The sequence below is a fragment of the Chiloscyllium punctatum genome, chromosome 8 (assembly GCF_047496795.1).
Source record: "Chiloscyllium punctatum isolate Juve2018m chromosome 8, sChiPun1.3, whole genome shotgun sequence".
Classification (NCBI taxonomy): Eukaryota; Metazoa; Chordata; class Chondrichthyes; order Orectolobiformes; family Hemiscylliidae; genus Chiloscyllium; species Chiloscyllium punctatum.
This window is the reverse complement of record NC_092746.1, coordinates 22773874-22797225: the sequence shown is the minus strand read 5'-3', so window position 1 is coordinate 22797225 and position 23352 is coordinate 22773874. Positions and strand designations below refer to the sequence as shown.

The 23352-nt window shown below is 42.3% G+C and overlaps 1 protein-coding gene across 1 annotated transcript in view; it reads right to left on the bottom strand.

The window, feature by feature from the left end:
• The window catches only part of nek10 (NIMA-related kinase 10), a 235924-nt gene that overhangs the window by 138803 nt on the left and 73769 nt on the right, over positions 1–23352 (bottom strand). Inside the window, exons 9-11 of the mRNA XM_072575222.1 lie at positions 17982–18049; positions 10449–10528; positions 10277–10363 (exon numbers count right to left, since the gene is read on the bottom strand). Coding sequence (XP_072431323.1) covers positions 10277–10363; positions 10449–10528; positions 17982–18049 — 235 coding nt within the window. The remainder of the gene's footprint in view (positions 1–10276; positions 10364–10448; positions 10529–17981; positions 18050–23352) is intronic.

Sequence of the window (23352 nt, the reverse complement as noted above, 5' to 3'; positions counted from 1 at the left end):
GGGTGGGGGCGGAGAGGTCAGGAAGAAGATTGCAGGTTAGGAAGGCGGTGCTGAGTTCGAGGGATTTGACTGAGACAAGGTGGGGGGAGGGGAAATGAGGAAACTGGAGAAATCTGAGTTCATCCCTTGTGGTTGGAGGGTTCCCAGGCAGAAGATGAGGCGCTCTTCCTCCAACCGTTGTGTTGCCATGGTCTGGCAATGGAGGAGTTCAAGGACCTGCATGTCTCACTCACCTGGAGTGAGAGGGGGAGTTGAAGTGTTGGGCTACGGGGTGGTTGGATTGGTTGGTCCGGGTGTCCCAGAGGTGTTCTCTGAAACGTTCCGCAAGTAGGCGGCCTGTCTCCCCAATATAGAGGAGGCCACATCGGATGCAGCGGATGCAATAGATGATGTGTGTGGAGGTGCAGGTGAATTTGTAGCGGATATGGAAGTGTCCCTTGGGGCCTTGGAGGGAGGTAAGGGGGGAGGTGTGGGTGTACCACTCAGATGGCCTCCTTCTTCAAGGACCGCAACTTCCCCCCAGACGTAGTCAACGATGCCCTCCACTGCATCTCTTCCACTTCCCGCTCCTCCGCCCTTGAGCCCCGCCCCTCCAACCGCCACCAGGACAGTACCCCACTGGTCCTCACCTACCACCCCACCAACCTCCATGTCCAACGTATCATCCGCCGTCATTTCCGCCACCTCCAAACGGACCCCACCACCAGGGACATATTTCCCTCCCCTCCCCTATCAGCGTTCCAAAGAGACCACTCCCTCCGTGACTCCCTCGTCTGGTTCACACCCCCCAACATCCACTCCCGGCACCTTCCCCTGCAACCGCAAGAAATGCAAAACTTGCGCTCACACCTCCCCCCTTACCTCCCTCCAAGGCCCCAAGGGACACTTCCATATCCGCCACAAATTCACCTGCACCTCCACACACATCATCGATTGCATCCGCTGCACCCGATGTGGCCTCCTCTATATTGGGGAGACAGGCCGCCTACTTGCGGAACATTTCAGAGAACACCTCTGGGACACCCGGACCAACCAACCCAACCACCCCGTAGCCCAACACTTTAACTCCCCCTCCCACTCCACCAAGGACATGCAGGTCCTTGGACTCCTCCATCACCAAACCATGGCAACACGATGGTTGGAGGAAGAGCGCCTCATCTTCCGCCTGGGAACCCTCCAACTACAAGGGACGAACTCAGATTTCTCCAGTTTCCTCATTTCCACTCCCCCCACCTTGTCTCAGTCAAATCCCTCGAACTCAGCACCGCCTTCCTAACCTGCAATCTTCTTCCTGACCTCTCCGCCCCCACCCCACTCCAGCCTATCACCCTCACCTTGACCTCCCTCCACCTATCGCATTCCCAACGCCCCTCCCCCAAGTCCCTCCTCCCTACCTTTTATCTTAGCCTGCTGGACACACTTTCCTCATTCCTGAAGAAGGGCTGATGCCCGAAACATCGATACTCCTGTTCCTTGGATGCTGCCTGACCTGCTGCGCTTTTCCAGCAACACATTTTCAGCTCTATCTCCAGCATCTGCAGTCCTCACTTTCTTCATACAGATCATTGGGGTGATTGAACAGAGTAAGGCATACAAAGTTATGGCTACACAAATACACAAAAGCAAGATCAACATTAGATTTGAAATTTGAGAAGTCCATTCATAAGTCAAATAACAGTGAGGCAGAAGCTGTTGTGAATCTGTTCAAATGTGTGTTTAAGCTTTTGTATCTTCTGCCTGATGGAAGAGGTTGAAAAAGGTTACAACTAGAGTGGGAGGGATCATTGATGATGTTGGCTGCTTTTCCGTGGCAATGAGATGTGTAGATAGAGTCAATGGATGGGAGGTTGGTTTGCATGATGATCTGGGCTGTGTTCACAACTTCCTGTAGTTGCTTACTGTCTTGGGCAGAGCAGTTGCTGTACCAAACCCTGATGCACCCAGACAGAAAATGCTCTATGGTGCATCTGTAAAAGTTGGTGAGAGCCCTTACGGACATGCTGAATATCCTTAGCCTCCTGAGGAAGAAACTGTGTTGATGTGCCCTCTTGACCATTGCATCTATATGGGTAATCCAGGACAGATGTTTGGTGATTGTCACTCCCAGGAACTTAACATTCCTGACCCTCTCCACGCCAGATTCATTGATATACGTAAGAGCATGGAGGTCAGGCAGCATTCAAGGAACAGGAGAATCGACGTTTTGGGCATCAGCCCTTCTTCAGGAATTCCTGAAGAAGGGCTTATGCCCGAAATGTCGATTCTCCTGCTCCTCGGATGCTGCCTGACCTGCTGCGCTTTTCCAGCAACACATTTTCAGCTCTGATCTCCAGCATCTGCAGTCCTCACTTTCTCCTCATACGTAAGAGTATGTCCTCTTCCTTTCTTCTTGAAGTTGATGATCAACTCTAGTTTTGCTGACATTGACGGAGAGATTGTTATCTTTACACCACGATACCAATCATTCTATCTTCTTCCTGTATTTGGTCTCGTCATTCTTTGATATTCAGTCTATTATGGTGGTGTCATCAGTAAACTTATAACTGGCGTTTGGACAAAATTTGGTCACACAGTCATGAGCGTACAAGGAATACAGTAGGGGGCTGAGTATGCATCCTTGCGGGGTGCTGGTGTTGAAGATTATTGTGGAGGAAGTGCTGCTGTCTGTTTTCACTAATTGCAGTCTGTGGGTCAGAAAGCTGAGGATCAAGTTGCAAAGGGCAGAGCCAAGACCTAGGTCTCAGAGTTTGAAGATTAGTTTGGGCTGTGATCACAATGTTGAAGGTGGAGTTGAAATTGATAAATAGAAGCCTGACGTAGGTATCCTTATTATCCAGATGTTCCAGGGCTGGGTGTAGGGCTAGGGAAATGGCATCTGCCATGGACCTGTTTTGTCAATGCTCAAATTGCAAGGGATTGAGGCAGGCTGGAAGGTTAGAGTTGATGTGAGCCATAATTAGCCTCTCGAAGCACTTCATGATTATGAAGGTCAGAGCCACCAGACAGTAATCATTGAGGCAGGTTGATGGTGGGCTTGTTGAAGCAGATTGGGACTTCAGATTGTAGCAAGGAGAGGTTAAAGATGTCAGTGAATACTCCTGCCAGCTGATCCACACAGGATCTAAGTGCAAGGCCAGGGTCTCCATCTGGGCCAGTTGCTTTCCTTAGGTTCACTCTCAAGAAGGCTGATCTGATACCTGCAGCGGTGACTGAGGAAACAGGTGCATCCAGGGCTGTCAGGGCAGGTGACACCGTTGCACTGGCATTCTGCTCAGACAAAGCCCGAAAATAATTGAGTGCATCAGGGACAGATGTGTTTTTGTCTGCTATTCTGTTCTGATTCATTTTGTTTCTTGATAAAGTTAAAAATCACACAACACTAGGTTGTAGTCCAACAGGTTTATTTGGAAATACAAGCTTTCAGAGCACTGCTCCTTCATCAGGTGGTACAGGATCATAGGACACAGAATTTATAGTAAAAGACCAGGGTGCCACATTACTGATGCAATGTATTGAACAAACTTATATTGCTGTCAAGTCTTTAATCACTTAGAATGGAGATGCAGGTTTCGAATGATTAAGTCACAGTCGCAAAATAACTTAAGGTTTTATCAGTGTAAAAGAAAAGGTGATATCTCAGTATCTCAACTCAGACAATGTATTATTAAAGGTGTGAAGGTAGAGTCTGTTTGTATCCCTACCTTGAGTCAGACTGTAGGAATTTATAAAATGTCACATGGACTGACTGCTTTTTGTGTGCTTTTTGAACAAAATAGAATGTATCTGCAAATACAAGTCTACAAATGCAAATTCACCCCGTAGACTTGTGTGTATGTGAAGGTGGGGGGGAGAGAGAGAGAAAGTGTGTGTGTGTTTGAGAAAGAGAGATAGGAAGAGAGAGGGGAGAGAGGGAGAAAGAGAGGGAGAGTGTGTGTGGGGTGGGGAGGGAGGAGAGAGAAAGTGTATGTGTGCATGTGAGAGATTGTGTGTGCATGCTTGTTAGAATGTATGTGCGAGTGTGACAGTATATGTCTGTGAGAGGGTGTGTGTGTGCATGTGTGTGAAAGATTGTGTGTGTGTGTGAGTGTTTGTGTGTGCGTGTGTGTCTGTGAAGAGCGTGTGTATGAGACAGAGTCTGTCTGAGTCTCTGGGTGTAATCATGTATAAGAGAGTGTATGTGTGCTTGTGTGAATATGAGAGTGTAGAGTGCAGTAGGGTCACCTGTAGTGTGACATGAACCCAAGATCCCGGTTCAGGCCATCCTCATAGGTACCGAACTTGGCTATCAGCCTCTGCTCAGCTCTCTGTGTTGCTGCGTATCCTGACATCCACCTTGGAGGATGATCACCAGAAGATCTAAGGCCGAATGTCCCTGACTGCTGAAGTGTTCCCCAACTGGGAGGGAACATCACTGTCTGGCGATTGTTGTGCAGTGTCCATTCATCTGTTGTCGTAGCATTTGCTTGGTCTCGTCTATGTACCATGCCATGGGCATCCTTGCCTGCAGCGTATGAGATAGGCAGCATTGACTGAGTCACATGAGTACATGGCAGGCGGTGTCCATGTGTGTAAAGGTATTCATACTGATACTCTCACACGTCTTGCAGTGGTTGCCATGACAGGGCTGCGTGGTATTGTGATTGATGTCGTCCTGAAGGGTGGGAAGTTTGCTGCAAATAGTGGTTGTTTAAGGTTTAGCAGTTGTTTAAAGGTGAGAAGTGGAGGCACAGGGAAGATCTTGGTGAGGTGCTCATCCTCATTAATAATGTGTTGCAAGCTGCAAAGAACATGATGTGGTTTCTCCATCCCGGGAAATACTGGACGACAAAGGGCACCCTCACTGTTGTATCCCATGTCTGTCTACTGAGGAAGTCATTATGGTTTCTCGCTGTGGCACACTGGAACTGGTGATTGATGAGTTGAGCATCGTATCCTGTTCTTATGAAGGTGTCCTTCAGCACCTTCAGGTGTCTGTCATGTACCCTCTTATCTGAACAGATCCTCTGTATACATAGGGCTTGTCCTTAATGGAGATGTGTACATCCAAGAATGAGACTGATTCTAAAGAGTAATCCATGGTAAGTCTGATGGTGGGACATTTCAGCACTCTACACCAGCATCTCCCATGACAATGGCATTGCTGCAATAGCCTCAGCACTCAATACCAACAATTGCCAATCGCAACATTGTCATCAAACCAGCAGACAAAGGAGGAGCTATCATCATTCAGAACAGAACTGACTACTGCAAGGAAGTGTACTGACAAGTGAGCAACCATGAACACTACAGGCAACTACCGGCTGATCCAATCAAAGAATACACCTATGAACTAAATACATTGATCAAGACTGTTGATCCAGTCTGTCAGAAAACCCTACCCAACTCTAAACCCACATGCTTTTTGCATTGGGGACTTCTACTGCCTTCCAAAGATACACAAAGCTAACATGCCTGGACATCCCATTGTATCAAGCAAAGAACCCTGTGTGAAAACCTCTCTGGTTATGTCGAGGGCATCTTGAAAGGCATAAGACAGGGGACCCCCAGCTTCTTTTGCGACACTACAGATTTCTTACAAAAGCTCAGCACCCATTGACCAGCCGAACCACGAACATTCCTCATCACAATGTACATTTCGACATTCTACACTACCTCCCCACAATAGCAGCATTGCTGCAGCTGCCTCAGAACTCAATACCAACAACTGCCAATCTCCAGGCACCATCCTGCAACTCATCTGCTTCATCCTTGACAACAAAATATTCACCTTTGACAACCAGTTCTTTATCCATTCACGCGGAACAGCCATGGGGACCAAGTCTGCACCCTAATATGCCGAAATTTTCATGCACAAGTTGGAACAAGACTTCTTTGCTCACAGGATCTCCGACCAACACTACACATCAGATACATGGATGACATTTTCTTCCCCTGGACCCAGAGCAAGGAGTCATTGAAACAACAACACAGTGGTATCAACAAGCTTCATCCCATCATCAGACTTACCATGGACTGTTCTTTAGAATCAGTCTCATTTTTGGACACACGCATCTTCACCAAGGACGGGCACCTCAGTACCTCACTTTACCGCAAACCCAAATAACCTCACGATGCTGCACTTCTCTAGCTTCCACCGTATACAAATTAAAACAATCAACCCCCATAGACAAGCCCTGCACACACACAGGATCTGTTCAGATGAGGAGGAATGCAATAGACACCTGAAGATGCTGAAGGACGCCCTCATAAGAATGGGATATGTTGTTCAACTCATCAGTCACTAGTGCTGATATGACACAGTGAGAAACCGTAATGACCTTCTCAGGAGAAGGACACGGGATACAACTGTGAGGGTACCCTTCATCGTCTAGTACTTCTAAATATTACACCATATTCTTTGCAGCCTGCAACACATTATTAATGAGGATGACCATTTCACCAAGATCTTCCCTACGCCTCCACTTCTTGCCTTTAAACAACTGCTAAACCTTAAACAGTTCATTGTTTGCGGCAAACTGCCCATCCTTCAGGGCAACATCGATCACAACACCGCACAACCCTGTCATGGCAACCACAGTAAGACATGTCACAGTGTTGATACAGATACCACCATTACATGTAGGAATACCACCTAGCCCGTTCGTGGCTGATACTCATGTGACTTGGCCAACGTTGTCTACCCCATATGCTGCAGACAAGAATGCCCCAAGGCATGGTATATTGGCGAGACCAAGCAGACTCTATGACAACAGATGAATGGACAACGCACAACAATCGCCAGACAGGGATGTTCCCTCCCAGTTGGGGAACACTTCAGCGGTCAGGGACATTCGGCCTTAGACCTTCGGGTGATCATCCTCCAAGGTGGACTTTGGGATACTGCAACAACACACAAGTTTGGGACCCATGAGGATGGCCTCAACCGGGATTTTGGGTTCATGACACACTACTGGTGACCCCACTGCAGTACACACTCTCATATACAAGCACACATACACACACTCTTACACACAATCACACCCAGAGACTCAGACAGACCCTCTCTCATATACACAGACACACACACTCATGCACACTTGCTCTCACAACATATACTCTATCCCACTCACGCACACACTCTATCAGGCACACACACAAGTCTATGGGGTAAATTTGCATTTGCAGATTCATATTTGCAGATGAAGGAGCAGCGCTCTGAAAGCTTGTATTTCCAAATAAACCTGGTGGACTATAACCTAGTGTTGCGTGATTTTTAACTTTGTTCCATCCCAGTCCAATACCGGCACTGCCACATTATGTCCTGAAATGTCATGTAGGCCTTGCCACAAGTGGTGCATGTTCTTGTAGTTAGTTTGGCTCCCTAACTTAGTCCTGTATTGCCTCTTGGCACGTCTAATGGCCTTGTGGAGGTCACATCTAGATATACCGTAAAGGTCTGGGTGATCTATACTTGAACACCGTACGCCTGATCTTCAGTAGTCAATGAATTTTCCAGTTCATCCATGGGGAACATATGGGTTGACTTGTTTGACTCGCAGTCCTCTATGTACTTGTTCATAAACTCTATGATGGTGGGGGGTGTACTTGTCCAGGTTGGCTGCTGAATTCTTGAATATGGACCAGTCCATTGTTTTCAGACAGTCCCGCAGAAGCTCTTATGCTGCTTCAGACCAGCACTGTATTACTTTCTGTACTGGGTCCTCATGTTGCAACTTCTATTTGCAAGCTGGGAGGAGGAACACAGCATTGTGACCTGATTTTCTTACGTGAGTTCAGAATATGGAGCATTAGGCATTTTTGATAGTTTCTTAGTATCAAAGACATACAGACCCTCAACAAAGTCTTCAAAAGTTCCTGGTTCCTTGTAATGTCCTAAAGCTAAGAAAGGAACTGTTCAAATTCCAACATTTTCACACTCATGGTGGGGCTTTGGGTTCCCAAGGAGTTTTAAGACTTCAGCATTGCATATGTTCTGACCAAAAGCTGTTCTTATTTCAGATTTCCAGCAGGGTGCAACTTTATTTTTCAATACGTGTGGTTTAATAAAATCTACAATAAAATGCCACTATGAAAGTGAGGTAAGATCCCAGAAATATTGGGCATATTAAATGCATTACTAAGAGTCTAAATGAGAGGCCTATACTATAACCAACACAAAGTACCACAAAGACTTTCTTCTGCCTCATGTGAGGTGTAAGTCCCAATTACACTACAGACGAACTTGGTCTTTACCAGATTATTCAAAAGCCCTTGAATCCAGAAAATGAATGAGGGTCAAAGTTGTAAACAATATCAGGAGATGTACTCGCCTCCCCCTTTCCCTAACTTGCAATTCTACTGACAAAGCAAAAAAATTTGGTTTGATGGTATGTAATGAGGCAGACTTGATTATGGAGCTGAAAGTGAAGGAACCCCTAGGGGGCAGTGACCATAACATGATAGAATTATCCACCTCAGGGGACTGTGGGCGGCACAGTGGCACAGTGGTTAGCACTGCTGCCTCACAGCGCCAGAGACCGGGGTTCAATTCCCGCCTCAGGCAACTGTGTGGAGTTTGCACATTCTCCCCGTGTCTGCATGGGTTTCCTCCGGATGCTCCAGTTTCCTCCCACAGTCCAAATATGTGCAGGTTAGATGAATTGGCCATTCTAAAATTGCCTGTAGTGTTAGGTGAAGGGGTAAATGTAGGGGAATGGATCTGGCTGGGTTGCGCTTCGGTGGGTCGGTGTGGACTTGTTGGGCCAAAGGGCCTGTTTCCACACTGTAAGTAATCTAATCTAATCTAATTTTCAGAAATTACTGGAGTCAGGGAGGGGAGTCCCAGAGGACAGAAAACAGCAAATATAACACCCATGTTTTAAGAGCGGAGGGAGGCAGAAAACAGAATACTATAAGGCTGACCTCGGTAAGATTTTAGAGTACATTATTAAGGATGAAATTGTGGAATACTTGGAAGTGCATGGTAAAATAAGGAAGAACCAATTTGGCTTCATCAAGGGGAGGTCATGCCTGCAAATCTGTTAGTATTCCTTGAGGAGGTAGCAAGCCAGTTAGACAATAGAGAGCCAGTGCACGTGATTTATTTGGATTTCCAGAAGGCCTTTGACAAGGTATTGCACAGGAGGCTGCTAAATAAGATAGGAGTCCATGGTGTTATGGGTAATGTACTGGCTAGATGATTGGCTGACTGGCAGAAGGCAGAGAGTCTGGCATGAAGGCATCTTTTTCAGGATGGCAGCCTGTGACTAGTGATGTTCTGCAGGAGTCAGTACTGAAACCACAATTGTTCATGTTATACATTAACGACTTAGGCGAAAGAACTGAGGGCATTGTTGTTAAGTTTACAGATGACACAAAGATAGGTGGAGCATTAGATTGTTTTGAGTTAATGGGGATCCTGTAGAAGGACTTGGACAAGTTAGAAGATTGAGCAGGAAGAATAGAGATGTAGACTATTTTCTAAACAGGAAAAAGTTTCAGAAATCTGAAGCGCAAAGGGACTTGGGAGTCCTAGTTTAGGACTCTCTTAAGGATAACATGCAGGTTCAGTTAGCAATTAGGAAGGCAATTGCATTCATTTCAAAATGACTAGAATACAAGAGCAGAGATGTATTGCTGACACAGTATAAGGCTCTGATCAGACCACATTTGGAAAATTCTGAGCAGTTTTCAGTCCAATATCTAAGGAAATATATGTGCTGGCATTGGAGTGGGTCCAGAGGAGGTGTACAAGAATATTCCAGGGATGAAGGGCTATTCATATAAGGAAGGGTTGAAGACTCTGGTCTGTGCTTGATGGAGTTTAGAAGATAAGAGGTGAGCTGAGTGAATGTTACAGTATAGTGAGAGGCCTGGTGAAGATGGTTTCACTCATAGACCCAAGGGCACAGAGTTGGAGTGAAGAGATGACCCTTTAGAAGGGAGGTGAGGAAGAATTTCTTCTGTCAGAGGGTGGTGAATCTGTGGAACTCATTGTCACAGAGGGCTGCGGAGGCCAAGTCATTGAGTATATTTAAGACATAGATGATAAGTTCTTGATCAGTAAGGGGATAACGCATTACACAAAGAGAGCAGGAGAATGGGGTTGAGAAACTTATCAACTGTGATCGAATGGGGAAGCCAAATGACCTAATTCAACTCCTCTATCTCATAATCTTATGAACTACTAAATATTTGGTTCTGTATTAGGAAACACTGTGTACTCGAGCACCTCACAAACTTAACTACTATTCAAAAAAATATCATTTTTAAAAAAAAAAATTAAATCTCAACTTACCTTTTTGATAGCAAGTCATATTCTTGTAAAATTGTTAGCAGATTTTCTACAATGGTGAGTTCACCTATCTTCACTCTGCACTCTGGGCTAAAACAAACTAAATGTTGTGAGCTTCTTCAATTTCAATCATTTGTTTAAAGCTATTTTTATAATATTTAACTCAGTGACATACCTTTCAGCCAAACTGGTGAGAGCAAGGAGAGCACCCAGTAGTACATTATTGTGCTTGGCTGCCAATAGCTTTACTAGGGTCTAAAAAAAAAAATCTCAAGTTAAAATACTTTACTGTATATTATTTTGTTTCTTCTTACTTAACTAATAATTATTTTAATGTATACATTTGCTGGCATATGTACCACCAATACAAAGTTAGACAGTGCACCTAAAAAACACGTTAAAACCTTTAGACCTTCCACTTGTTTCAGGACAGTTACAAATGATATATAAAAATGCATATTCGTACATCTATGCAAAGATTAAACTATGTGCCATAAGACCATAGAAACAGGAACCACAGAAAAAGGAGGTCACACAGCCCTTTGAATCTCAACTGCCATTCGCCAAAACGAGGGCTGTTAGCTCCACTGTCTTGTGTCATTTCCAATCCCTCAAACCACTGAGTCCAAAAACTAAGTATCTATATCCCTTTAGGATAAAACATTCTGCAAGTTCACAACCCTCCAATGTATAAATTTCTCCTCAGCTCATCATATATCAGAGTTAGGGGGATTCAGAGGCCTGGAGTTCAGAGGGGGAGCAGTTGTGTGTTCTACGTAATGTGTCTTTAATGGCTGTCCCAGTTCATGCATGCCTGAAGGCATGTACAGTCAAGGTATAGGGTGCACGCCAACAGGAAGCCAGCCAGTGCTTTTTATTTCTCCAAACAGCCCCCTTTTAATAGGCAAAAGCTCAAGCAGGAGATCCCCCTTGTAGATACAGGTCCAGTGCTGGTCAGAAGAGGCAGAGGATCAACTCCGGTGCTGTCTGGAATCAGCTGATTGGGCCATGTTCAAACAGTCCACAGGTACCTTGGATGAGTACGCCACCAGCGTCACAGACTTTATCAGCAAGTGTGTGGAGGAGTGTATACCGAGGAAGTCAATCTGGGTGTTCCCCAACAGGAAACCTGGATGAATCAAGATGTACAGAACCTGCCAAAAACCTGGCATGAGGCCTTCTGATCAGGAGACCCATTCAAATATAAGGAATCCAAGTATAACCTTCGCACAGCCTTTAAAACAGCTAAGGACCAATACTGATTCAAACTAGAGACCCAGTCAGACACCAAGCGACTATGGCAAGGACTGAATTACATCACAGGTTCTAAAAAGAGACGGTGCAAGATAACATATCCCTCCCAGATCGCCTCAACGCTTTTTCTGCTCGCTTTGAGCAGAATTGCGGCGGAGAGGTAACACCTATTCCGACAAGTCCTGTCGAACCTATCCCAACATTCGCTGCATCAGAGGTCAATTAGTTTTCCTTCGTGTGAATCCAAGGAAAGCGAAGGCATCAGACAGAGTACCAGGCCGTGCACTCAGAGCATGTGCAGATCAACTGGCAGAGGTCTTCTCAGACATCTTCAACCTCTCCCTGCAGCAGGCCACTGTCCCTGCCAGTTTCAAGAGGGCCAACATCATCCCTGTGCCTAAGAAGGCTCATGCAGCATGTGTCAATGACTACCACCCAGTGGCCCTAACTTCGGTGGTCATGAAGTGCTTTGAAAGGCTGTTCATAGCACTAATCAACTCCAGCCTCCCCACTACTCTTGACCCACTCCAATTTGCCCATCAGACTAACAGATCCACGTCAGATGCCATATCATTTGCCCTTCACACCTCCCTACAACATCTTGACGCCAAGAACAGCTTTATAAGAATTCTACTCATTGACTACAGTTCAGCCTTCAACACTGTTAGCCCCTCGAGACTGATTACTAAGCGTAGTGATTGCGGACTAAGCTCCACTCTCTGCAACTGGATCCTCAGTTTCCTGACACAAAGGCCACAATCAGTGAAGATTGGGAACAATATTTCATCCTCACTAACACTCAACACTGAAGCCCACCAAGGGTGCGTATTCAGCCGCCTACTGTATTCACTGTACACCCATGACTGCATCGCCAAATACCAGACTAATGCCATTTATAAGTTCACTGATGACACCACCATTGTCAGTCGAATCCCAGAAGGCAACTTCTCAGTGCCAGAGGATATTTCCAAAGACAGAAACGGTAGCCACAAATGGAGCGAAGCAGCAATTCGGTTAACTAACCACCAACTCACTGACTTATTGGTTACCATTTTATGACCCTGCTGGCATTTCAACATCATTGTTACTGCACTCTGCCACATGGAGATTCCACCAGGCAGGCTTCCAGCCCCTTCCCTAAGGGCCATTCTTTTCCAAGGTTCCAGTAACTACAAAATAGACATAATCAGTAATGGCTCCAAGTGTCTGCTGGGTGGGTTCATTCCTCACACCCGCTTTCCTGACTTTTACCCATAATCCTTGATTTCCCGATTAACCAAGAATATATTTCAGCCTTAAACAAAGACTATACTCCTAAAGCTCTCTATGACAAGGAGTTTCAAAGACTCACAATCCTCTGAGAGAGGAAATTCTTCCTTATCTCAGTCTTTAATTGGCACCCCCTTAATTCTGCAATAATGCCCTCTGGTCCTCGACTGTCCCATTAGGTGAAACATGCTCTCAGCATTCACCCTGTCAAGCCTCTTAAGAACCTTATATTCTTGTAAACTCAGGTGAGTAGAGTGCCAACATGTTTTGCCTTTGTTCATAAGGCAATCCCTCCAGGAGATCATCCTAGTGAACTTCCCTGAACTGCCTCCAATGAAATGATATCTCTCCTTAAATTAGGGGTCCAAAACTGCTTACAGAATTCCATATGTGGCCACACCAGCACCTTGCACAGTTGCAATAAGACTTCCTTGCTCTTATACTCCAATTGTCTTGAAACAAGGGCCAACATTACATGCCTTCCTGATTACCTACTGTACCCATGTGCTAGCTTTCTGTGGTTCTTGCACAAGTACCCCCAAGTCCCTTACATTGCAGCTTTTTGCAGTTTTTCTCTCCATGTAAATAATATTCTGTTCTTTTGTTCTCCTTTCCAAAATGAACAACTTTGCATTTTCCCACATTATACTCCATTTGCTAACATATTGCCCACCTTTTTAACCTATCAATATCTCTCCATAAACTATTTCTTTCCACCTCACAACCTGCCTTTCCACCTATTTCTGTGTCCTCTGCAAATTGGCTGCAGTACATTCACTTCCTTTCTTCAAGAATTAATATCTGGCACATCTCCAAATGTATTACAAACCCTCTCGGGGCATGTCAACATGGAGATTCCCTTTCATCTTTCACAACCTCAGCAGCACTGACAAAGCTGCTAACCCTCCATTGTGCAAGTAGCTCCAAGACATACTTTGCTTTAATGAATTGGATAGTGGTCATTGTGGCCATCTGTTAACTAGCTAACACTAGTAATAGCATGACTGGCTCTCACACTTGTCTTTGTGGGCCCAGTACTCACATTCTATCTTGATATTGAGACCCAAAGCAAGCCTGTAAAATCCTGGTTGACAATTCTATCTTTCCCCAGTTCTAATGTAAGGTCACAGACCTGAAACTGTCTTTTGCTCTCCATCGATGATTCAAGTCATGCATGACGTTTCCACCATTTTCTGTTTCTATTTTGGATTTACTGTTTTACTTCTGCGTTAAAGGGGTAGATGCTGAGAGGCTATTTCCCTTGCAGGCAGAGTCGAGAATTGTTTCAGAAGTTTCAGGCTTAAATGTTTAATTAAATAAACTGCATAAATTCAGTAAACTGTGTACATACAGGCATGTGCCCTGCAAACTCATTTAAAGCAAGACTTGCCATGGAAATAATTTATGCAAACATTTTAACGATCAACATATAAACCCAATATAAACCCAACTTAAATGAGGTCCTTGAATCATCTTCTTATACTAAAATGAAAAGGAGCTTAAGGTGAAGGAACCCTTAGGAGGCAGTGACCATACGATTGAATTTACTCTGCAATTTGAGAGGGAGAACGTAGAATCAGAGGTAATGGTATTACAGCTGAATAAAGGCACCTACAGAGAGATGATGGAGGAGCTGGGTAGAACTGACTGGGAGAGGAGCAGAACAGGAAAGATAGGGGAACAGAAATGGCAGGAGTTTCTGAAAATAATTCAGGAGACACAGCAGAGATTCATCCCCAGAAAAAATAAGCATAGTACAGGGAGGATGATTGACTAGGGAAGTAAGGGATAGCATAAAAGCAAAAGAGATTGTTTTTACGAAGGGCAGTGGGAAACCAAAGGATTGGGAAGCTTACAAAGACCAACAGCGGGCAACAAAAAAATAAATAAGGAGGGAGAAGATTAAGTATGAGGGTAAGCTAGCCGGTAATATAAAAGAAAACTGTAAGAATTTCTTTACATATATAAAGGGTAAAAGAGAGGCAAAAGTGGACATTAGGCCATTGGAAAATGACACTGGAGAGATAGTAGTGAGGAACAAGGAAATGGCTAAGGGAACTGAATAATTACTTTGCATCAGTCTTCATGGTGGAAGACACGAGTAATATCCCAAAAATTCAAGACTGTGAGGGGGAAGAGCTGAATATGGTGGTCATCAACAAGGAAAATGTGCTAGAAACACCAAATGGTCTGAAGGTGGATAAACCACCTGGACCAGATGGACCACACCCCAGAGTTCTAAAGGAGATAGCTGAAGAAATAGTGGAGGCTGTAGTGGTGATCTTTCAGGAATTGCTAGAATCCGGGAGGGTCCTAGAGGACTGGAAAATTGCTAAAGTGTCATCCCTGTTTGAAAATGGAGTAAGGCAAAAGATGAAAAATAACAGACTGATTAGCCTAACCTCGGTTGTGGGTAAGATCCCGGAATCCATGGTGAAGGATGAAATTTCTGAATACTTTTTAAAGCATATGATAAAATAGGGGAAAGTCAGCATGGTTTCATCAAGGGGAGGCCATGCTTGACAATTCTGCTAGAATTCTTTGAGGAAGTAATGAGCAGATTAGACCAAGAACAGCCAATGGATGTTATCTACCTGGACTTCAAAAATACCTTTGACAAGGTGCCGCACAGGAGGCTACTGAGTAAGATAAGGGCCCATGGTATCAGAGACAAGATGGTAGCATGGATATAAGCTTGGAAGTCTGGCAGAAAGCAGACAGTAGGAATAAAAAGGTCCTTCTCAGGATGGCAGCCGGTGACAAGGGTGTTCCTCAAGACTCAGTTTTGGGACAACTTTTCACTTTATACATTAATGATCTAGATGAAAGAATGGATGGCATTTTGGCTAAGTTTGCAGAAAATACAAAGATAGGTAGAGGGACAGGTGGTACTGAGGAGGTAGGGAGGCTGCAGAAGAATTTGAACAGGTTAGGAAAGTGGGAAAAGAAGTGACAGATGGAGTACATCGTGGGAAAGTGTGAGGTCATGCAGTTTGGTAGGGAGAATAAAGTTATAGACTATTTTTTAAATGGGGAGAAAAATCAGAAGTCTGAAGTGTAAAGAGACTTGGGAGTTTTAGTCCAGGATCCTCTCAAGGTAAACATGCAGGTTGAATCAGTAGTTAGGACAGCAAATGCAGTGATGGCATTTATTTTGAGATACTTGAATATAAAAGCAGGAATGTACTTCCGAGGTTCTAAGGCTCTGGTCAGACCACATTTTGTGTATTGTGCACAGTTTTGGGCCAGATACTTCAGGAAGGATGTACTCGCCCTGGAGTGTGTTCAGAGGAGGTTCATGAGAACGGTCCCAGGAATGAAAATCTTAAAATATGAGGAACATTTGAGGACTCTGGGATTATATTTGATGAAGCTTAGAATGATGATGGGGATCCAATTGAAACATACAGAATACCAAATGGCCTGGACAGAGTAGATTTTGGGAGGATTTTTCCATTGGTAGGAGAGACTAGGACCCAAGTGCATAGCCTTAGAGTAGAGGGAAGATCTTTTAGAACGGGGATAAGGAGAGACTTCTTCAGCCAGAGAGTGGTGAATCTATGGAATTCATTGCCACAGAAGGCTGTGGAGGCCAGGTCATTGTGTATATTTATGACTGAGATAGATAGGTTCTTGAGTATCAAAGGGATTAAGGGTTACGGGGAGAAAACAGGACAATGGGGTTGAGAAACCTATCAGCCATGATTGAATGGTGGAGCAGACTCGATGGGTTGAATGGCCTAATTTCTGCTCCTATGTCTTATGGTCTTTTGCAAACTAATTATTCTTTAGCCTGATTTTTTTTTGATTGGCAATGCCCACTTTTTGGGCATAAAATTCAATGGCATAGCCTCAGAATAGAAATATATTCACTTAGAGGATTCTGAACATTTAGAATTCTTAGTCCCAGATTGCTGTGCATTCTCGGTTGATAATTACATTCAATACTGAGATTATTAGTTTTTTTGAACACAAAAGGAATCAAGGAATATGAGGAGAAGCAAGGTAAGTGGAGTTGATGTTACTGAATGACAGAATAGGCCCAAGAGATTGTATTCTTTTGCTCCTATTTCTGATGTTCCTATGGCAGGCCTTGCACGTGACAGAATTAATCACAAGTTTGCTTACACCATGTAACATAACCCCACAATTAATGAGTCAAAGCTTTGTAGGTACTGCCTTCAGATGTATCTCTGCATATCTCTGCCTGAATATTATATTGTGGGAATAGTGATGGGTGGATATTCAATGTCTCAACTACGGCTTGCATTTCTCTATTGGTTTATTCACTTCTTTTGCCAAAAAGCAAAGACAATGCTCAGTAGAAAAAATAGAAAAAGTGTTATTGTGGCAGTAATAGTAGGAAAAGCAGCATCACTAAATAGTTACAAAAGTCCTTTGTCACATGAAGAAGAAAGAAAGAAAAAAAATACAAGACAGTTGTCACCCAATTGTTCTCAATAAATTGGTTTTCACATGCCGTACACTGCACAGCTGAACTTTCAGCTTCAGACAGGTAAATCAGATATGTGAAGGAAGGAGAAATAATAACAAATTCTATTAGTAGCATAATTATGTAAAGATACACTTATTTGAATGCATCTGGTACAAACTGATTACTGCTTCCTGTATCCTCAAGTCTAATCAAAGAATGCAAAATGGAGAGGGTTCCAGCAAATTTGCCACTGAATTTTAAACACAAAATGTGGGCTTTGCCAATCACAACATTCATGCTAAAGAATCATTTGCTTTCACCAAAGGGGAAGAAAAGATTCAAGGGTCTCAAGAGTTTAAATTATGCATGGCTTTTATGCTGGTTAATAAAATGTTTGCATAAATTATTTCCACTGCATGTCTTGCTATAAATGAGTTTGGGGGGGGTGGGGGGGCAGGGAGGTGGAATCAAATGTCTGCATGTACACTGTTTAATGCAACTATGCAGCTTATTTCTTTAAAAATTAAACCTAGAAGGTCTGAAACAATGCAATAATTCAAATGAAACAATTAAATTAGCAAGTGGAATTTTTTAAAGAAAATCCATTGTTTGCATTTCACAAATGATTATAGAATAGACACATTATGAGAAATTACAATTTTGAATAACCATTCATTACAAACTATCATAAATGTTGCTGAGGCCAATGAGCTACTGAGTAAGTTTTCAGATACCATGGAGATCTCATACCTTGTGGGCTCCACATCCAATTATCCATTCTCTTTGTTCTACAACAGCTGCTACCTTTTGAAAAATATCTGAAATGAAATTCAAATTAAATCACATACCGCCATTGTGAAAATAACTGCACTGGAATTACAGTGTAATACTATCAAATACTGCATTGAAACTTCCTATTCTAACAATGAACAAAATAATTTCAGTAAATACTAGCCTCAAAGTGGGAACTCAACTTTTCTGAGTTGAAGTTTAGAGTTCAAGTAAGATTCAGATCTAGAAATAATAACCTTTAAGCATGTTAAAGTAGTGTAATTAAAAAGGACAGCTGCCTGATACTGCCAGTTATCTATCACCTTTTAAAATCCTTATTTAAATGAGGTATTGATTCTTGTAGCTAAAAACTGCAGCCCCATATAAATAAGGAATTTTACAATTGTATAGTCAGTAAGGAACGCAGTTAGTGAGACAAAGGCCAAGTGAGTATATTTGAAACATTGGATCAAAGTGAGGATTCAATTTATAAGGGGGAAACAGGTGTATTAAGTTTCCAGAAGAGGAGTGATAGAGGATAAAAGGTGCAGATCAGGAGGCCGACCTTCACTGAGAGTAGCAGTGGAGTGACATCCCAAACCACAACATGGTGTAAGTGCAGGGAAAGCATTTGATTGGTGAGTAATTCTAGTCTTAGGTTGTGTTCAGGTTTCTAGCTTTTTAATTCTCTCTTTTCTTAAAAATAGCATTGACAATGGTGTAAAAAAAACTAATTACAATGAAATGTAATGAGCAGGAAAATATGATAGTGATGGCATGGTGGGTAATGTGCTATTGGAGCATGTGGAAACTAGCGAATATATCTGCAGTAAGGAAGTGTTCACACCCCTCAGTTTAGGTCATTCAAATTTGTGATATGATCAGGGGCAGGATGGTATGAATGCAGGTGAGGCAGGTCTGGGGACCAGAGGTAGTGTTTGAATTCAGGAGTTCAATACACAGCTCAAAGATTTGTGTTCAAAGAATGTGTTTCAGCCCCTACAATTGTCCAACAGTAACAAAGTTCTTGCAAACTGTGATAATGAGAATGGGGGCGCTAGGGAAAATGACCGAACTGACTATGCCACTGTGATGCAGAAAGTATAATTAGATAGGGAAATAAGCACTGTTCTCTGCAGCTATATGAATGAGTCCCAAAGACGGTGTTGCATGCTTATTGCCAGCATTATGGGCAACTCCTTAGGGCTGGAGAAGAACTTGGGGGGAGGGGAGGGATTGACTGTCATCAACCATATTGGTACCAATGATATTGACAGGACCAGAAAGGAGGTTCTGCTGAAAGAAGTTAAATGGATAGAAGTTAAATTAAAAAGCAGAAATTCAAACTAATAATCTCGAGATTACTACTCCTGCCACGTGCAAACTGGCATATTGTAAATAGAATCAAGGAGTTCAATGCATAACTCCAAATTTAGTATGGATGAAATGGGTTTCAATTCACAGGACACTGGCATCAGTACTGAGGTAGTAGGAAGGTGTTTTGGTGAGACCGGCTTCACTGGAACCTGGGAAAGTGAATAACTGGGGCTGTAAAGATGACTTTAAAATAAATGGGTTGGGGATTTGGGAGAGTAGTCGTGAAGGCTTACAAAACAAAAGGATATGGTTGTATTGCAGGGCAGCTATTTAAGTAATAATAGCCAGAGTGGGACAGGAAAAGACAGCATACAAATATAGAAAAACAGCAACAAATAGGCTCAAAGGGGGAAAGCATAGTAAAACACTGGTTGTTTACTCATAAGAATGTAGTACAGAGTATTCAGAATAAAATAAATGAATTAATGACACGAAATGATGGATATGATCTGATAGCCGTTATGTTGACATGGATACATGAGATGAAAGCTGGAAACTAAATATTCAAGGGTGTGTGACTTTTCAAAAGGACAGGCAGGAAGGAAAGGGTAGTGGGTTAGCTTTGTGAGTTCAAATTTTGAATAGCCATGACAGCAAGAGATGATCTTAAATAAGAAGATGTGGAGTCCATAAGGCTGGAGATAAGAAATATCAAAAGATGGCACAGACTGGTGGGAGTAGTCAATAGGTCTCCAAATTGTAGCAATACTATAGAATAGTAATAATTGGGAGATAATGAGGGGATGTAAAAAATGCAGTACATTAATTATGGGTGACTTTAATCTTCACATAAACTGGAAAAGTCAAATTGGGAGAGGTAGAAACATGGAATAATTTGTAGTGTATTGGGGATAGTTTCCTTCAAATATATGTTATATTTTTATCTGGTAGATCCATATAGGATGAGACTACTTTGGATTGGGTAGTTTATTCAGACAAGCTTATTAAATTATTTCAGAGTCAAAGATTGCTTAAAGAAATAGTGCCATAATTTATTAGAATTTAGTATTCAAGTTGAAATTGAAAAAACTTGGCTCAGAAACAACTGTGCTCGGCAAGAGTAATTAAGAAGAAATGAGGGCAGAATTGGCCAGAATAGCCTGGGGTAGCATGGTTGCTCAGTGGTTAGCACTGCTACCTCACAGCGCCAGGGACCTGGGTTCGATTCCTAGGGCAATTTTTTGTGTGTCTTGCATGGGTTTCCTCTAGTTTCTTTGGACCGTGCTCTAGTTTCCTCCCACAGTCCAAAGGTGTGCAGATTGGGTGTATTGGACCGCTAAATTGCACATAATGTCCAGGGATGTGCAGGCTAGATGAATTAGCCATAGGAAATGCAGGGTTACAGGGATAGGGATGCTCTAGTCGGTGTGGACTTGATGGGCCAAATGACCTACTTTCACCCTGTAGGGATTCTAGGATTAAAAGGAATTCAACAGGAAACGAATAATAGCAGACATTTAAGAAAATAGTTCGAGATTCACAACAAAGATAAATCCAAGTAAGGAAGAAGGATTTCAAAGAAAAGGGCATAAACCAACAATGACTAACCAAAGAAGTTGAGTTGCAAATTGAAAAAGAAACATACAATGTGGCCATGTTAGTGATGAAGGATAGGATTTGGGAAAGTTTTAAAGACTAGCAAAAGATGACCAAAATAATAGAGATAAAATAAACTTTGAGAGTAAAGTAGCAAATAATATCAAAACAGACAGTAAGAGCTAATTGAAATCTCAAAAAAGGAAGAGGGCAAAGTGAACAAATGCCTCTTGGAGAATGAGGCTAGGGAAATAACAAAGGTGAACCAGTGAATGGCAGGTGAATTGAAGAATTACTTTGCATCAAAAGAAGATACTAACAGCATCCCACAAATATTAAATAATCAAGGGGGAAAAGACAAGAGGAAAACAAATACTATATCTATCACTAGAGGAAAAATACTAGGGAAATTAATGGAGCTAAAGACCAATGAGAAACCATGGACCTTATGTGATACATCTTAGAATATGAAAGAAAGTAGATACAGAGATAGTGGATGCATTAGCAGTAATCTTCTAAGAATCCTAAGATTCTGGAAAAGTCTCAAAGGATCAGAAAACTACCAATGTAATTCTTATTCAAAAGGGAAGGAGACAAAGAGAACTGAAGGGAACTATAGGCCAGTAACTTCACATTGAGAAAATGTTAGTCTATTATAAATGATGTAATGGTCAAGTATTTAGAAATACATTATATAGTCAAGCAGTTTCAGCATGGTTTTATGAAGGGGAAATCATGTGACAGCTTTATTAGAATTTTTGAGGAGATAACCAGCATAATAGTTAAAAGAGAAGTAGGAAACTAAATGTATTTGGATTTTCAAAAGGCATATAACAAGCTACCACACATTAGGCTACCTTATAAGGTAACAGCCAATGTTGGTGTTGCATATTAAAGTATGGATAGAGATTGGCCATTAATAGAAGACAGACAGTTGGGATAAGGTGTCATTTTCAGGATGGCTACCTGTAATAAGTGGAATGCCACAGGGATAAGTGCTGAGGCCACAATTGTTTACCATTGGACGAGGAAAGTGTAAGTACTATCACCAAGTTTGCAGATGACACAAAAATAGAGAGAAGGCAAGTGGTGAGGATGACACAAAGAGTCTGTGGAGGAACAGAGAAAAGGAAATCGAATGAGCAAACATTTGGCAGATAGAATATAATGTGACAAAATGCAAGTTTTTGCAGGAAGATTAGAGGAGCTGAACATTATTTATATTGAGAAAGGCTATGCATGGAAAACCAGAAATTAAGAACTAAATAAAAAACAAGATAATTCAAGTGGTAATCTTGGGGTTACTACACAAGTTGAGTGTTAATTGGCATGAGATAAGCAGAGCATGTTTCTTCCCTCACCATCAGTCCCAAACATGGGTCATGATTATAAATATTTAAATTTTAGGCAAATATAGTGAGGTGGGGTGAAAATCAACCTAACTGTACAAAGATTTCGAAAATTTATTTTATTGAATTGTGATTTGTGTCTTTCAAGAGATAAATGAATTCATCAGTTTTAGACAGTGTGAAACTTACTGAATATGATTTGTATGATAGTTGGAAAATCAACGTGCATAACTCTCATAAAAATACATATCAAACATTTTCTCAAAAAACATGTGGCCTGAACAATTTTAATTATACAGGTAATAAATTCTGTATTTGCCTTCTCTACATAACCTACACTGTTAGGAAAAATACCAGGTGGTGAACAGTAGATTTTCAGAGATAGCATGCTCTGCTGTGCAAATGATAATTTTGCTTTCTTCTATATTTAAATAAAATGCAAACCCTATTTTCAAAAGCACAAAGTGCAGGCAAAATGAAAAACAATATTTTGTGAGTTTACTGGTTATAATCCATTTTGATCACTGCTTAATCGCTAGAAATGTGATGAGGAGTTAGATATTTAACGTTTAAAACCTCTGAAAATCAAATCAAAATATTTTAACTGAATCTAATAAAGAATCAATAGATGGTTTAGTCTGAACTCTGAAGAAGAATATCATAATCATTTTTTAAAGGATAAATATTGAAATTGTACTGCAATCTTAAGATTTATTGAACAAATTCCTAATATCTGGAAGTTGGTGGAGATTTGTTTTGCAAGAGAGAAATGGAATCTTCTGTGTGTATTGGCAAGATGTTTGGGAGAATCGTATGAGCTTGGCAGTGAGGAGTTTCTACTATCAAGAGCAAAAATGTCCAATTTTGCAAACAGGTGTTGAATGGTGAGTCAAGATTCTGGCTAGTGAGTAGCAAGATGTCTATTTGCATCTGCCTTATTATGTGCTCTTGCCTCATTTTTCTGCATTCCACGTTGTAAGGGAAGGAAATCCAGAATTTTGATGCAATGACAGGGGAGGAATGGCAAAATATTTCCAGGTCAGTATGATAACTGGTTTGTTGGGTTGTCCTACCCACCTGCCATCCTT